The 16,660-nt window shown below is 44.9% G+C and overlaps 3 protein-coding genes across 3 annotated transcripts; 2 read left to right on the forward strand and 1 right to left on the reverse strand.

Moving 5' to 3' along the window:
* Nucleotides 1-42: 42 nt before the first annotated feature.
* birc5a (baculoviral IAP repeat containing 5a) lies at nt 43-1,769 on the forward strand. Its single transcript, XM_030350221.1, has 4 exons — nt 43-264; nt 744-853; nt 1,171-1,288; nt 1,522-1,769. Exons 1-4 carry the CDS (start codon nt 163-165, stop codon nt 1,609-1,611), a joined length of 420 nt encoding a protein of 139 aa, XP_030206081.1. The 5' UTR covers nt 43-162; the 3' UTR covers nt 1,612-1,769.
* Nucleotides 1,770-2,075: 306 nt separating this feature from the next.
* tmem235b (transmembrane protein 235b) lies at nt 2,076-9,343 on the forward strand. Its single transcript, XM_030350220.1, has 4 exons — nt 2,076-2,771; nt 2,898-2,963; nt 3,263-3,400; nt 8,309-9,343. The coding sequence occupies exons 1-4, from the start codon at nt 2,567-2,569 to the stop codon at nt 8,530-8,532; spliced, it is 633 nt and encodes a 210-aa protein (XP_030206080.1). The 5' UTR covers nt 2,076-2,566; the 3' UTR covers nt 8,533-9,343.
* A 1,507-nt stretch (nt 9,344-10,850) lies between these two features.
* Nucleotides 10,851-13,961, reverse strand: LOC115539018 (uncharacterized protein C16orf52 homolog B; the record flags this gene model as incomplete). The annotated part of the gene is given in 2 exon segments (XM_030350222.1): nt 10,851-11,670; nt 13,749-13,961. Coding segments are annotated over 2 exon segments (398 nt in total), but the record flags the coding sequence as incomplete, so codon positions are not given.
* Nucleotides 13,962-16,660: the final 2,699 nt, after the last annotated feature.

Here is a 16,660-nt window from a genome sequence, read left to right on the forward strand (position 1 = left end):
ATATGGACCAATAAGAATTAGAACTACAATACCCATCAAGAATATACACGGAAGTTTGTGTGCCGCATCTACCAATTAAAGTGCTCCATTTACATCCGCCAAATTTTCAAAGCACCATTTCTTCTTCATTTACCTTTTGCTTTACCCGTGTGCTTTTTAATCATGATGGACCAAGAGGAATACAAAATGTACTTTTTAGAAAACAGGCTGAAAACATTCATGGGTTGGCCATTCGAAGAAGGTTGCGCTTGCACCCCAGAAAAGGTGAGCAACATTAAACTAACGCATTACCATTTGCTAACGAGGTCAAGGAGATCGGTGGCCTCGGACCACCGTCACAACTCAGAGATGATACAACACACACGATGATAGTTGGTTCTATCATTTCACATTACCAAGTAATGACAGTCCATCTGTAAAAAAATACAGTTTTGAAACTCAATTACAGGTGGAGCCTATCCAATGTCAACGGCCAGTGTTCAACGTTTAATGATAACGATCGTGAAAAACAATAGCGTTACAGCAATCAAACCTTTTGAAAAAGATTCACAAGTGTTATCATACACTCCACGGCTATCAAAGTCCCGGCAAGCATTAGTTACCGTGAAGCCACAGCACCAAAAGCATTACTATGACTGCTCTAGGTCATGCTAGGCTAACAGTAACACATACGGTGTGGTGTGGACTGACTTCATCTTCCGTTCTGCTGTTGTGTGTTAATTGAACGGTGTTGTTTCATGCAGATGGCCGAAGCCGGATTCCTCCACACTCCTTCAGACAACTGCCCCGACGTCGCCAAATGTTTCTTCTGTCTGAAGGAGTTGGAGGGCTGGGAACCAGAGGATGACCCTGCGTAAGTACTTCGGCTGTCCTGTAGTTTGTTGTTGTGATTTCCTGGAAAAGCACTAATTTGATTGATGTCTTCCTACGAAATAGCATCTGATTTAATCCAATGCAACACTCAATAGTTGGACAAGAAAATGGGTTGTTTTAATTCGCTGCTTGTCTGCCGTGCTATTTCAGAATCGGGATAATTTTTTCTGATTATTCAAGGAGAATTCTGTCTTGCTTCCATTTGAACCTTTCAAGTTCAATGCATTCACTTCTCTTAAGCATTTAGCTTTCCAGTCTGAATGCCGGTGTTTATCTGTCTTTGGTTCTCCTCCCCAGAGCTGAGCACAGATCCCATTCCTCGAAATGTCCCTTCATCAACCTTAAGAAGGAGGTGGAGGCACTGTCCGTTGAGGAGTTCCTCAAACTGGAAAAAGAGAGGGATAAATATATCAATGTACGTTTCATCAATTATTAACAGTAACAATATGGCATACATGCATCAAAGTGTGGTGGACAACTTTTTCGGTTCAGCATTTATGAAGTACAATGTTCAGTAACAGGCAAAAATGTGTGGCGCTGCAACATTTTTTCATGAGTTAATAAAGAAATAGAAAACTGGCTTTCCACACTCCTAGATGTTCATCTCAATCGTGTTTCTGATCTGTGTGTATTTTATCCCCATGACAGAACAAAGTCACTGGTGAAGCCGTCAGCAAATTTGAAGAGGGGGCCAAACTGATTAGAGCTGCAATGAAGTCGGCCAGCGGTGACAAATAGGAGGGGAAGGACAAACCAATGGATGGCGGGGGGGGGGGTACTCTTCTTGAGTAGAGCTTTTTACCTGTTTTATCTATTTTATTTTATTTCGTGGTTTCAGTGCAATCTTCTTGTGTTTTTATGATTTACTATTAAACCCATCCATTGTGTATGCTTCACATTGTATTTCTATGATTCTATGTGCTGACATTTCCTTTGTTTTCCTCAAGCGTGAAGGCTCTTGTGATCCTTCTGCACGATGTGAATCAATCGCCAATCAAACTCTCTGATTGTAATCTTTAAACACAGGGATGCTGGTGTGCATGGTCCTCTGATAATAGTCAATCTGTAAAGAACATCTGCTCAGGGATTTCATTATGGGTAAAGACCTCACTATTCACTTTGATTGTAATACTGATAATAGGCCTAGCTATTAGTGACCAAGTCATGTTTGGAGGAATTCTAAATTATTATTAGTTTGGGATTTTCTCAAAAAGCTAATTTATTGTCTTTAGAGCCTAGTGGTATGATTGCGTCGAAATGTGTACGGGACAACAATAACATCATTATAGGTTTATACACGCATACTTTCATTATATCCCAGTGCGTATCATATATCGGTAGTTGAATATATATTCCATTTAACATTCTGATCTTCCTGCGTTTTTATATTTTATTAACGCACCATGAAGTAATGAGGTCCTCCCGTTCAACACTTCATTCGTCGGTGCCGTGCGTAAACTTGCAGCGCGCGTAAAATGCTGCCCTTATAAAAGGACAACCCATCTCCCTTTCTCGGGCCATTCGGATCGGAGTTTGGTGAATTCCATACATGTTCCATCTTTAACCTTAACGACCAATCGGGAACGGCAAGACATTTTCGGAAACGGAACACTAAACGGACAATACTGATACTCCTCAGTGCCAAATTTATCGGGGCAAAAAAACAACGCGTTAAGGGTGTGTTATAGTCAACATGTGTACCCATATACACAGGTACGACGTGAGGATTACTTTTGCATCACTGGTGCTCACTGCGGGAATCTCCGGATTACTGAGTTTTGCTCTGCTGGCAGCTGCGATAGGAAGCGAGTATTGGTACATCATAGAGATTTCTCCATTAAACCAGAGCGGCTTTGAGGACATGAATTCACACTCTGGACTGTGGAGAAGCAACGAAGGTAGATTCGTTCTTGCTTTTGAGTTAACTCATATAAATTAACTACACCATACACTGTTTTTATTTCACTCCAACAATGTTTGTGTCTCATTAGTATTGTTCATATTATTGTTATGATTCTATACAGGAGGGAAGGTGTACAGCTTCACAGCCGACTACCCCATCTATTCAGAATCAGAGCTGTACATACTCAGTGAGTCATCCACTATATGTACTCCGGTATTGTTGTTGTGGTCCTGCTGTAATGATCATGTAATGATCATGTAAAAGGCACTTGCTTCTCCCGTGCCGCGCGCTTTGACCCTGCTGTACACGTGTGTGTGTGTGTGTGTGTGTGTGTGTGTGTGTGTGTGTGTGTGTGTGTGTGTGTGTGTGTGTGTGTGTGTGTGTGTGTGTGTGTGTGTGTGTGTGTGTGTGTGTGTGTGCGTGCGTGCGTGCGTGCGTGCGTGCGCGCATGCGTGTGTTTCGTCACGGATATCTTTGTGTTTTTAGACCTGCACAGCGTGATAGTGGTGCTGCTTCCTCTCAGTCTGGTCCTGCTGGTGTTTGGCGGGATATGTGGACTGGTGAGCTCGCTGGCTCAGAGCCCGGTCCTCCTCGTTTGCACCGCCACGTACTTCTTCACCTGCAGTAAGTTTAAACGACTCGCTCACTGCCACCACTGCTCTACTGTCTACAGTGTAGTGCTCACACCAAGATCCTCTACTGTCTACAGTACAGTACACACACAGTATCCTCTACTGTCTACAGTACAGTATCCTCTACTGTCTACATTACAGTATCTACTGTCTGAAGTACAGTACACACACACCTAGATCCTCTACTGTCTACATTATAGTATCCTCTACTGTCTACAGCACAGTGTCTACTGTCTGAAGTACAGTACACACACCTAGATCCTCTACTGTCTACAGTACAGTATCCTCTACTGTCTACAGTACAGTATCTACTGTCTGAAGTACAGTACACACACCTAGATCCTCTACTGTCTACATTATAGTATCCTCTACAGTACAGTATCCTCTACCGTCTACAGCACAGTATCCACTGTCTACAGTACAGAACACACAACAAGATCACCTATAGTCTACAGTACAGTATCCTCTACTGTTTACAGTACCGTACCCACACCAAGATCACCTACGGTCTACAGTACAGTATCCTCTACTGTCTACAGTACAGTACACACCCAGATCATTTCATGTGTGGACATCCATGATCCTGCAGCTGTTCTCCAGATGTGTTAATCAACTTAAAGTTGAAATAGAAACAAGGTTATAGAAGACAATCGGATTCGCTTCAGATATTCTAGCGGCGAGATGCTGCAAGACACAAACTAATGTGTGTTTGATTGTGTGGCCGGGTATTTTAATATGGGGGCAGGATAGTATATAGTGGCTACAGTGTTCCATCTAACAGCTGAAAGGTACTTAAATCGAAGCCCCATGTACACAGCCTTCCTGTAGGCCTACTCAAACAAGAGGTATATCCTTATACCTACTCCTCAGTGCCATGTAGCTGAATTCACTGCTGGCCGCTGTTATTACAGGAATAGCAAATAGCAAAACTAGGTGGATTCTCTTCAACTTGCAGAAGGTCTGCAGGGAAATGAGGCACAGCAAATAAAACGAATGCAGCGTAACGGTAAGATAGTATCCCAGAAAAAGGGCCTCTAGCTGACATCCCAATCGTTCCAAGTTCCAAAAAAGACCCTTAAAAGGAAACTCCACAGAGAGCAAAAAAGATCAGGATGAGGATCTTGATTGGCCGGCCCAGCAGCAGAACATATTGGGTAAGTATAGCAACAGGAGCAAGGCCAGTCAGCTGATGGGAGCCCAGGAAGCTGGTCTGTTATGACCTCGAATGACCAATCAAAACAGAGGAGCATGGTATCGCCGCCCTGCCAGATAGGGGTCTTGTTTGATTATTTGAATAATCACATTGCCACAGTACATATATGTGGAAGGGCTGGCATGTGTGCTTACGTTGATGTATGTATGTATGTGTGTGTGTGTATGCGTGTGTCTGTGTGTGTGTCTGCGTGTGTGTGTGTGTTTGTGCAAGGGTGTGTGTGTATGATATCCGCGTGTCAAGTGGGCACACACAGGACCTTTTTACCTTCAGTCTTCATCTTATGGCAGCGTAGAGCTCTCTCTGCCCGCTCAGTCGCGCTGAATGCGTTATTCCGTCCTCCATATCATGGGTCCAGTGGGAAGGACAACAATCAGGTTATATTGCCTCGGCAGCCATTACAGCGCAAATTCACTATAAACTCGTCTGAAGGCCGCCTCTCTCTGTAGACTGCTTAAGTGTTTGCATGCATCAACACAGAATATTCTTAATCTCTTTATTTCGTAAACCCATTTCATCAATACAGCTTTTAGTCTATCTATCTATCTCTATTTTATCTATATCTCCCTAAACAATGTACAACATTATTGTCTCTTCGAGACGATGGCATTACACCGGACCCCCCCCCCCCCCACCAGATAACCTAGAGGGAACGAGCTAGAGAGGCAGTAAGGAACGGTTGTAAATCCATGCAAAGCGATTCTGCAGGCTTTTGAGTGAAATGGTTCATTGATTTGAATGCGCCTCACCATTCTGTGGGCCCACTCTGATGCATTCTGATCCAGAGAGACCTCACAATCACAGGTCCTCCCTGTGATTATCTGTGAAACACGTGATGCCCCATTCCCTCCCAGTGTTATGATGTCAATCATTCCGACTGGCACGCTGACGAGAAAGGACTCCAAAAGCTGTAATTATACGCCCTTGCGGCTGAATAATTGTCTAATTAAGATGATAATTGCTCTTCGGTGGGGTGAAATCTGAACAAGGTCCCCTGGGTTTGTTTTCTACTAAAGGAACGAACCACACTGCCTTTTGTTTGAGTAGCCAATCTGGTTTAATAAGGTATGGTGCATATCGATTGGATGAGATGTGCTGTCAAAAGGAAAGAACGAGCCATGTCTGAGAATGTACAGCTGATGTTAAGGGACACTGCTTGGATCTGTGGAAAAATAGACCAGGTTTATTGGATTAACAGAAAGAAATTGATTTCCATTTAAACAAAATGACACGGCCCAATACCCAACAGGCCTTTTCAGAAACAATGGAGTCGTACCGCGTGTTCAAGAGCCAGCCTCATTGGAAGAGAGAGGAATATCAAACCTAACCATCTATTGATTAACTCTATTATTCATACTAACCTCATCCCACACCTGGCTTTTCACCTACAGGCTTGGCTATGGTCTTGGCCACGCCAATCCTCAGCCAACACTACAACTGGAGCAACAGTGCAGTGTAGAAATAGTGCCTTCATTTGATGGAAGAGTAAAAGCCAGAGCGTCGTCTCTCCTTCACATCCATGGCTTTGTTCACATCCAAAGAAGCCACAACTTCACAGCACACTTAAATGTGTGTCTGTGTGTCTGTGTGTCTGTGTGTCTGTCTGTCTGTCTCTGTCTCTGTCTCTTCTCCAACATCCTTTTCACTTCACAAAGACGGCCTTGTGTTTCACTGACAATTCACTAACAAGAGCCTTTACGTTCCCCCTTTAATCTGCAGCACATGGTGACAGATTCAAGTGGAATTGTAGTTTAAATCAGTCAGCAGTCCCTGAGCTCAGTGACCCCCTTTACACTTGTAAGCAACACGCATTTCGGGGAATCGGACATCGCCAAAACAAATAAATATCCAGGTTTGAACGTAGCTAGGACACATTCGTGATCAGATCCGTCAAACCACATCAGTAAGTAGTCTGGCAGGGACGCATGACAACGTCAAACAAGAAGACCGATTGATACCATTCTAATATTGTCAGGTGTAAAGGGGGTCACTAATATACAAAGATCTTGTGTCCCAGGGTTTGAACCACACAAGCCCCGCCCTACTTCCTGCCTCCCTTTGTACCCAGGGATAAGGATGAACCTGTAGCACTGCTGGTTCCCCACTGAGACACTGTTCATAGCACAGCCTTTTGTCTGACAGTGCTTTATTCACAGGTTATTTATGAGTGCACGCTTTCCCCAATGTCTCACCCTTTCCGGCGCCGGAAGTTACAACATGATAATTGAGCGCCACATCATCATTATGATGAGCGGCTAAATGCTTTTGTATTATATTGCTTTCTGTCTATATTTCTCATTTGGTGTCAGCCCCCCTACAATCGACCATTAAGCGGTGTAGCAGGGATTTAGCTGTCTTTCCTGGTAAGCTTTGCTCGAATGTTGTTTTAATGAGCTCAAGGGACTTGTGGTTAATTTTTGGTTATTTCTCCCTAAAGCATCGGAGACGATGTGTTTGGTCATGTTGTTTTTGTCAAAGCTGGTTCAGAACAAGATATTCAGTCAATTCACTAGAACATTGTGTTTGCAGAATGGTTGATAATACACTATTATAATTTCCCGTCTATATCAATTATTATTATTTTATTCTAGATTTAAAAAAGGAGGTTGATGGCTGTAGATAATACGCGAGCAAACCTTGTTAAAGACAGGGTGAATGTCCAATAACCCAAGTGGTTTAGAATGACTTCAGTGTGGTTCTCTAAGTAGTTTAGTCGTAGGTGCTGATGGGATAAACCAGATCAAATGGACTGGGCAGAAGACTTCAAAATAATTTCTTCAGCCTGCTGTCTCTTGTTGTGCGTTTCATGACTGCCCTGCTAACTAATCCAATACACTGCACCCAATAAAAGATGCAGTGCAATTGTGTTACTCTTACTCTTAGTGTGTTTGTGTGTGTGTGTGGGGGGGGGGGGGGGGGTTGTGAGTCTGTCCTTCCGTCCCCTGTCTCTCTGTCTGTCTGCCTGCGCTTGTACAATTCTCCTCTGAACAAACCACATTGTATCTCTCCCCTGGTGGGCCGTTAACAAAATAAATAATGAATCATAAAAAAAAAAGCTAATCAGACGCTGCTTTCGCCTAATTTCCTCAGTTAATGGCACTGTAGGGCCTGAGAGTGATCAAATAATTATCATCCCTGAATTAGATGAACTCCCACAATTCCCCAACACTGTTCGTATTCCCCTGAAAACTGGATTAATGTACCAAGATTAAAGTGGTTTTAACAGATGCGCACAGTGTAAATGTGCCCATGTCTGTTCATTTCCTGTGTGTCATCATTATTCCAACCATGTGGGCCCCGGGGGGTCGATGTGTTATTAGCAGCTCTGCACACTCACGTCGTCTGGACCCGATCACTGGGAACAGCAGTGTGTCTGCAACGGAAGAGTCGCGGGCGTGTGCATGCGTTTGTGTGTGCGTTTGTGTGTGAGAAAGGGAAGAAGGAGGGGGGAGAGAGAAACAGAGGGAAGTTTACTGACTTGGAGGCATGCGAACTTGACATGTGTTTGCGTGCCGGCTTGTGTGTACGTGTGTGCGGGTGTTTGTTAACGTGTGTGTGTTTGTGTGTTTGGGTTTGTGCGTGCGTGTTTGTGTGTGTACGTTTGTGTGTGTGTGCATGCATGTGTTTGTGCATGTGTGTGTGTGTGTGTGTGTGTGTGTATGTGTGTGCGTGCGCGTGTGTCTCCAGGCCTGCTGACCCTGAGCGGGATGGTCCTGTACATCACCTACTCTTACCTGGCGCTGGCCGAGACAGAGAGGCTTCTGGGACCCGAGGGTCTGGTCGGGGTCAGCACCTCCTTCGGTTGGTCCACAGTTCTGGCCTGGCTCTCCTACGGCCTGGAGGTCCTCTCCGGTCTACTGCTGCTCACAGCGGCTCATAAAGTCAAACAGGACCGGCCCACGGTTCCCTAGCTAAAGGAAGGAGAACCTGCTCTTGTGACGGATCGTGTGTGGGAAAGGCCTTGGAGCGTCATGTCCGCTGGTCGCCATGGTCTCTGGACGCTAGTTCAGCAAGTTATTTCCCTCTGGGCGTGCAGGACTGTGTTGGATTGAATTAGAATGAGAACATATCTCGTTTGGAATGAATAAATACTTAACTACATAGATAAATAAACATGATTAATTATCTTCAAAAAAGAACAATCTACAAACATAACAACTGAGGATGTGTTGTTGTGGCTTCTCAACATGGTCTGAGGTAAAACACCACAATGTCACTCCCTTGTGGGTAGAATCAGAAATGCATTTCATTTACATTTTTGTTGGAATATATTCATTACGGAACAACGATACGGCTTGCTTATAGTTATTTAACTATTAATATTTTTGCATTTTTTTATCCATCTGAATGTTGTTTACTTTGCGCAAATGTTTACTTCTAAGCTGTTCCTGTTACCTATGTTTAGGATATGCCTTTACCAATTTTTTATTTTCTATTGAACTATTATTTAATTGTATTATTGAATAATTAATTATTGAATAATAATTGAATTATTGAATAACATGTATATTAAGTGTGCTTTGATAAGTTATTATAGAATATTTAATTATTCATTATAATTTAATTATTGAATAACATGTATATTAAGTGTACCTTGATAACTTATTTCTGTTGTATGACTGTCCAGACCGAAACCAAACAGAAGGATGCCGTGATATCTCACTGCCCGATATTGTAAATGTACAGAGCAACCAATTAATAAAGTCACGTAATGTAGTTCTACAATGGACTTTTCCTTTCCACATGTGGGACAACACAAGATCTACCAGCCAACCAGAGTCAAATGAAATTAGCTAAAAAACATTTGATCTGTGAATCCCAGTGTTGTAAATTGTAATTTGAAGCACATTTTGTGATGTTATACAGTGAAAGCCCCTCCCCCAACATATACATACATACAACATACCAAACGATATTTTCCATTGGAGAGTTAGAGCACTCTGCCATCAACAGGCCAGAGGTGAATGGGCTTATCCAGTGATATGTTAACAATATATATGGTAAATCTACATTGAGCCAATAAGCCCATGCTAATTCTTGTATCATAATAGCAAATCTTTGGCTTTTATAAATATGTGAAAACACTGATTCATGAAGCTATTAATAGTCTTCTGTTTAGAGAGAGAGAGAGAGAGAGAGAGAGAGAGAGAGAGAGAGAGAGAGAGAGAGAGAGAGAGAGAGAGAGAGAGAGAGAGAAAAAAAACACACTTTTAACTTTACAGTTGAACTCTATAATGGCGTTTGTTACCATGGAAACAAACTCGCTTTCTCCATCTCTCTCTCTCTCTCTCTCTCTCTGAAGACAAACCAGGGGCAATGGGCAAGGAGGATGCACCCATAGTAGACCCTTAAGGAAAAGGAAAGGGGCCTGCTCGTCAATAGAGCAGCCCTTGAAGGAGCCGTATAGCTGGGGAGAAGGGCAGTGGGAGAGGCGCTGTCGCTGGAACATCACGGACCTTCTATTGTATCACAGCGGGCCCTTCCCTGAGATGACCTTCATGAGAAGACACTTACCCACCCCCCCCCCCCAGCCAACTCCACACACCTCCACCCCCAGCTGATCTCAACTGTGAAACGGGTGTTGAACACACACACACACAGCAGATCATTTTCAGCCGTTCCCATAGCAACCCAAACACATCCTGTATGTTCCCTGGGCACTGCTTTTATTTTTTTCTGCACACGGCTCTCGTGAAAGGGACGAGATTGTTTGTGCGTGGGACGTAACAGCTGGAGCCAGCCTTACGCTTAAGGTTAGTTGCTTGCACAGGAATAATCTATAATTAGGCGTTGTATAACCCTCTCGTACAATAGCCCTTTTTTTCTTTTTATCACTTATTTTTGAATCACAGTGAACAAGCCTTGAGCCTACTCCCCGTTTTCTAAAGATGTGATCTTTTTATGATCATAGCTTTGGCGGTCCTGAAATTGACTCAGATCTAATTTAAGATTCCCCGGTAGACATCACATCAGGGCGTGTGCTCTAACGTCACTTAGCGCCCCGGAGAGAATCTCAAAAATACATTCGCTTGGAACCCCAAAAACGAATGAAATAAAAAAAAAAAACTTGCTTTGGTAACAACGACGAAGGTTGCGCTGAGCAAGGCCTTCCCCTTTGTTTGGATATCAGAGCCCACAGGTCTGGTGTCTTGGATGTGAAGTGCAGGGCAGAGGTGACATGCTACGTCAGCATACTATCCATTAATTTGGATTAAAAGGGTAGGGTAAGTGGCGGTTTCCGTGGGTTATTTTTAATGACATTTTCAAAATCATTAATGAGTATCACAGTGCTTCCAGAAATATAACATAACAACAAATGGTCTGTTTTAGTTTGTACAGATGACGGCTGAAATAGAATGCTGAAACAAACAACACAAACTGTAACATTCTGTTTAAGGGGTGATCTGTTATTTTTATTGTTTTATAACAAAACAACAACATAAGAGACCGGCTCCTTATCCCGCAAAACATTCATCGTCAAACATGACCTTTGACCTTTCCTGGCTGCTTGCCGCTGGCGTCTTAGCTTGATATTCTGACGCCTCCGCCAAGCAAAGAATACACGAGAACACTGGGATGAAAGACGCCTCCTCCGGTGGTCCCGGTTTGCATTTGGTGACCTCACAAGTCTGAGGAAGGCGGGACATTTTGGTACGACGCAGTCACGCAACTACGTCGTCCTGGAGGCTAGCTACGTCCCTACAACATAAATATCGACAAAGAAATCTGCAAAACTATTTTTCCAAGTTGCATCCTCGAGCTTTTCAAAGTTCTCTCTTCCGCAACTGAAACCGCGCGAGGGTCCAGTTCTGTTTCGCGGCAATGTCTCCTCGGCCGTTCGCAGACAAAACGGGGTCTGAGGTTTCAGCCCGGCAGGCAGACTTTGCCGGCGAACAGTAGTCCCACGATGGTAAAAAATATGGAGAGCACAAAGAGCACGTAGGAGGAGCCCACCACGGTGTTGTTGGGGAGCTTGTACGGCTGACCTCCGACCTCGCTGATGTAGAACCCGATGGGAAAGATCAGCGCCGCCATGCAGAACAGAACCACTGCGGACAAACAGAGGGATATAGCGAGAGAGAGTTGTTACAAAACACAATCAGTCACTGTTAGTAGTCATTTAGCACTTTGTTGAGCACAGACAGATGCATGCCTTCAACGAGCAGGTAACGGTTAGGGCGAATTGCTCATGATGCCGAGTCAGTAGACATGGGGGAATGGAATCCAGTAACGTTTTAGCCGGGAGACCAACAACCATTTGATTGAGGATCATTCCCAATATTTAGTAGTTAGTCAGCTCTAAAATAAAAGTTGCCAGTAGCAAAACTGTCACATCTCCCTCATAATGCACAATAATCCCAAAGATTATGATATAATCATCAACATGAATCATCTTATTAAGTGGGTGAGGCCATTATTAAGTCTGCCAGATAATGAGAGCACAGCCCCCATTTCTCTCTCAGGTAGGGGTAACAGCCGGAGATTCTCTGATCCAATCAAGGCGACCTGCATCACATTTTCTATGTATAGATTGCTAAAAAAGCCCTTGTTGCTGGACTGTGTCTTCATTTCCTCCCCTGCTGAAGTGAGATAGAACCCTTTTCTCTCCCGGTTGTAAAAATAGAGCCGGTCCATTTATGAGTCGGCGCCGTCAAGGTTTTTCAGAACGGCGTCTATGAACAACCATTAAGTGAAAGCCATTAGCAGGACAGCTCTCAAAACACTGTTAATATAGTAAAGTGTGTCCCATAAGTGCAAGCATCTGTGAGTGTGTTTGTGTGCATGTGGCTTGTCCTTCTATAATGGACAGCGCTGAGCTGGCTATTCCAAGAAGTGCGAAGAAACTTCTTGGAACACACACACACACACACACACACACACACACACACACACACACACACACACACACACACACACACACACACACACACACACACACACACACACACACACACACACACACACACACACACACACGATGAAGGAGGCGTTCCCACCGCCATTATAACCCACATATCTGACTCCTCACCCATCACTTCCCCCTCAACCTCTTCCCCTTTCTGTCACCCTCAGGGGACCTCACAGATTCTCCCTCCCGTCCCACTGTTGGCTTTCTGCAGGCAACAAAGCAACCTGGGACACACACACGACACAGCGTTGTCTAAACCCCACCTCCCCCGAGAGCGTGGGACGCTACTGCCGCAGCTAATCACGAGCAATTCCATTACTTTTAACTCGAGAGCAAAAACAACAGAACTATCAATCAGGATTACTGGGTGGGGTTCAAACACATCCCCCCCCCCCCCCCTGCGTGCCCGCCCGCACAGCTCGATATTTAGAGCTTGGCTCCTTAAAGATGAATAGGATTCAATTAACAACCAAATCCGCCGGCGCTAAATATGGATGTGCTCATTGGGCTCTTTGTGCAACAAAAATAAAAGTGACCCAGGAACAGTGTGAGTAATACACACAAAACACAAGGGGATGTGACCTCTGCACAGGGGAAGTGCTGGGAGATAGCCCTGGGGGGAAATCAAGAGGACCGGAAGACGGAATGCAAAATGAAGTAAGCTAATGATAATGTTATGTAATCCGCCGCAATTTCACACTTCCCTGCCTCGCTCCCTGGATAACTGAGAGATGTGTTGTTGCGGAGGCTTTCTTGGTTTTAAACATCACCGTTAACGTGTTGTTTTTCTTAAACCTGCGCATTACAGAGACTTCAAACGATAGATGGCAGGCATAAATGGATGCACGCCTGCTAAGTATGCTCTTATGCAGCTAAAAGCCCATGTGGTAAATAGGACCATTTAGCAGATGCCTTTGTTCAAAGCAACTTACAGTGAAACACGGGCCATGTCGGAGAGAGAAGGGGCGACATCTATGTATCTTGCTCAAGGATGCACACAGGGTTGATTGCATTGGGGACACTGGGGATCGAACCTGGTACCTTTTCTGCCCGGGAGACATGCCCCCTAGCCACTACGCTATCCCGCCCCGTCATCTACCTGTGCGAGTTTTTGCGCTTGTTTTTGTGTGCCCTTCCTTCCGTGTTCACAGGGCTGAATGTAACATCCCGTACGGCGCGTGGACCTTTATCCATGTGTGTGGTGAACGGCCCACGTACTCCCGGTGAAGGCGATCCAGCGGGCATAGCGCGTGGCCTCCCGGTGCCAGTGGGACATCACCAGCAGGCCGCAGGTGACCGTGAGGGAGATGATGCCCATGACGATGAAGAACAGCGTGGTCACCCACTCGGGGGGAAGCCGCGGCGGGATGCAGGTCCGCTCCCGTCCGTGGATGGTCTGGCACTGACGCACCAGGCCCACCGTGAGGGAGCCTGGGGGAGAGGGGGGAGAGGGAGGAGAGAGAGAGAGAGAGTCACGGTTAGAATAAAGTGGTAGCTAAGGATGTAGAGAAGGTTGTCTTGGCCACCAGAGTGATGCTGGTTTGGTCATTAGAGCCTTGCTTAATTGTTGAGGTCTTCCCTTCAGCGAACTGTAACTGCTCTGACTCTCTCACAAGGGGGACCGTTGTTTTTCCAGGGTGCAGTCGATGGGCTCACATTTGGTAAACGTTGCACACAAACACCACTGTGAGTAGAATATCGCTCCGTATAACCGCGGTGAGTTTACCCTCTTCGTCAACACAATAGCTGCGCCCTCTCCATGAGGAAGGGGCAACGGTGAGGCTTGACAGAGGTGTCAGCAACACACGGCCGGTCTTCCGAACGTCCGCTCGCCCAAGACCTAATGACCTCCCAGATGACCGCGAGGCGGGTTCCGCTCAAACAGCGCTGCAGGGATATCGGTTAAGGACCCGTTGGCATGGCAACAGGCTTGGAGAGTGACAGGGGTGGGCCACAGGCCAACACCAGTGTCTCTCTCTATATCTCTCACACACACACACACACACACACACACACACACACACACACACACACACACACACACACACACACACACACACACACACACACACACACACACACACACACACACACACACACACACACACACTAGACCAAGATGGAGGCCGGACTATTAAGATGAAAAAAAAATAAAAAGACTGGAAGAGTTGGAATCAATCGCAGAACAAAGTGATGACAAAAATCGATTCGGCATTCACCCGACGTCGAGTCACTGGAATAGAGAGACTTTTTGCCACTTCCTGTTTCCAATTTTACCTACACAACTCCCCATATCCACACGGAGACCTACATGCACTGACATGTGACCAAAATGACATGTGTACCAAGTCCTCGACGCACAGCCCGTTGGAAGTCACAAATTGACACACTGTGCATGCATAATCTGCGTTCTGTGACACACACACACACACACACACACACACACACACACACACATACACACACAAAGATGAAACCAGCATAGCTAGGCTCGGAATGCATTTGATCTGTACTCTGCCTCCCTCTTCATCACTTTAGGAGGGGCAGGGCGTCTTATCCTACTGCATAGGTACAGCAGCCTGCAGGCTTCTGAGAGAAAGCCCTAATTAAATCATCCCTCACACCCCTGTCTCCGGCCCTGTCTCTCCCTATTTCGAGGAGTGTTGGAGCCAGTGATTTGTGGGTCCCCGAGAGGATTCAGTGAGGGGCTGGTCCTAATGGGGACTTGGTCTTTATACAGGCCTGTACTTATTAAGGACGACCTTGCTTTTGAATAGTTTGGGCTTAGTGAGGACCTAGACGTAGTTAACCCTTGTTCTGAGTGAGGACCTGAGAATCCGTTTTTTTTGTGAACACTTACTCTTACTGAAGGCTTGGACTTAATGAGGACCTCAGAGTTAGTGAAAACTCAAGTCTGAGAGTAAAGACCGGTTCTTAGTGAGGACCTGATCTTAGTGAGGCCCTGGACTTTACAAGGACCTTATTGAGGACTTTGTTTTAGGGATCAAGGTAGCAGAAGGGTTCTTGACCAGTGGAACTGAATCCTTGGCTGTTCCAGGCAAGCCTTCATGTGCCTGACAACATCAAGGAAGGAAAGCATTACCAGAGAGATCAATAAAACGTTAGAGCGTTTTCACTCAGAAAAGCAAGAAGGTTGTGGGATAAGCCACAAGATAAGAGCATATTAAAGGTCTTACAGAAGAGCTATGGGAAAGAGGATGTGGCTCGCTGGGAAATGGCAGGCAGGAAATTCCATAGAGGCTTTTTTTTTGTTGGATGGAATTTCTATGAGCAGGTTCACCGAGCATGCATTAATGGAAAATGTTTTTTTAAGGATGAAAAACGTATATGGCTATGGTCAATTCACCGCAATGTTTTTAAAAACCATGATGTGGTCCATTTACAAGAAACATTTAATTGTAAGGTTAATGTCACAACGGACATCCGTTATTTGACCAAATGTAGTATATATTGTGAGCTCTATTTGTTGTGTCCTACTTTGTGCCTGAAACTGAAAAAATAAGTTGCAGTTTAAGGCAGGTAACGGCTTGATTGATCTTGGGCCTAAGTTTCACAGATGGCCCCAAAACATGTTGTTAAAAGTGCACACAGAGGCAGACATTCTCCCACTACTTTACAACAGAATACCTACGTAATAGCTAGGTAGCACGCAGGGGCACACATGCTCGCAACACACACGCACACGCACACACACACTCAGTATAACCGCCCAGGAAAACGTGAACTCAATCACAACAGGCTACATGGCAAAGGCTTTGAGAGAGTAAAAGCAACAAACGAAAACAGAAACTTCGGCCGATATCAGGCTAACAGGTATGCAAGACAGCGGTGTCCACAACAATGCACTAATCATCTCAGGGTGTTTCATCCTTTCTGCATCTGTGAGCAGTTCTGTCTGCATAATGTGTGACAAAGGACGTGATGCAACGTTAATTATGGAGGAACCTGGTGGGAGAGCATTGTTGTTTACAATTAAGGAAAATAAATCCTCTTTAAGAATGAACCATAAAATGCATGGCGTGGATATAGGGTGAATGGAAGGTACAAGAAAAGCAAGGAAATAATAAAGTAAGAAATATGGAGAAAAATAGGCAACAGTCATATGGAAG

The sequence above is a fragment of the Gadus morhua genome, unplaced genomic scaffold (assembly GCF_902167405.1).
Source record: "Gadus morhua unplaced genomic scaffold, gadMor3.0, whole genome shotgun sequence".
Classification (NCBI taxonomy): domain Eukaryota; kingdom Metazoa; phylum Chordata; class Actinopteri; order Gadiformes; family Gadidae; genus Gadus; species Gadus morhua.

Coding starts and splice junctions, on each gene's coding strand:
- birc5a (XM_030350221.1), top strand. CDS start 163: ATGATGGACCAAGAGGAATACAAAATGTACTTTTTAGAAAACAGGCTG. Junction 265..743: donor GCGCTTGCACCCCAGAAAAG/GTGAGCAACATT, acceptor TGTTTCATGCAG/ATGGCCGAAGCCGGATTCCT. Junction 854..1,170: donor GAACCAGAGGATGACCCTGC/GTAAGTACTTCG, acceptor TCTCCTCCCCAG/AGCTGAGCACAGATCCCATT.
- tmem235b (XM_030350220.1), top strand. CDS start 2,567: ATGTGTACCCATATACACAGGTACGACGTGAGGATTACTTTTGCATCA. Junction 2,964..3,262: donor ATCAGAGCTGTACATACTCA/GTGAGTCATCCA, acceptor TTGTGTTTTTAG/ACCTGCACAGCGTGATAGTG. Junction 3,401..8,308: donor CACGTACTTCTTCACCTGCA/GTAAGTTTAAAC, acceptor GTGTGTCTCCAG/GCCTGCTGACCCTGAGCGGG.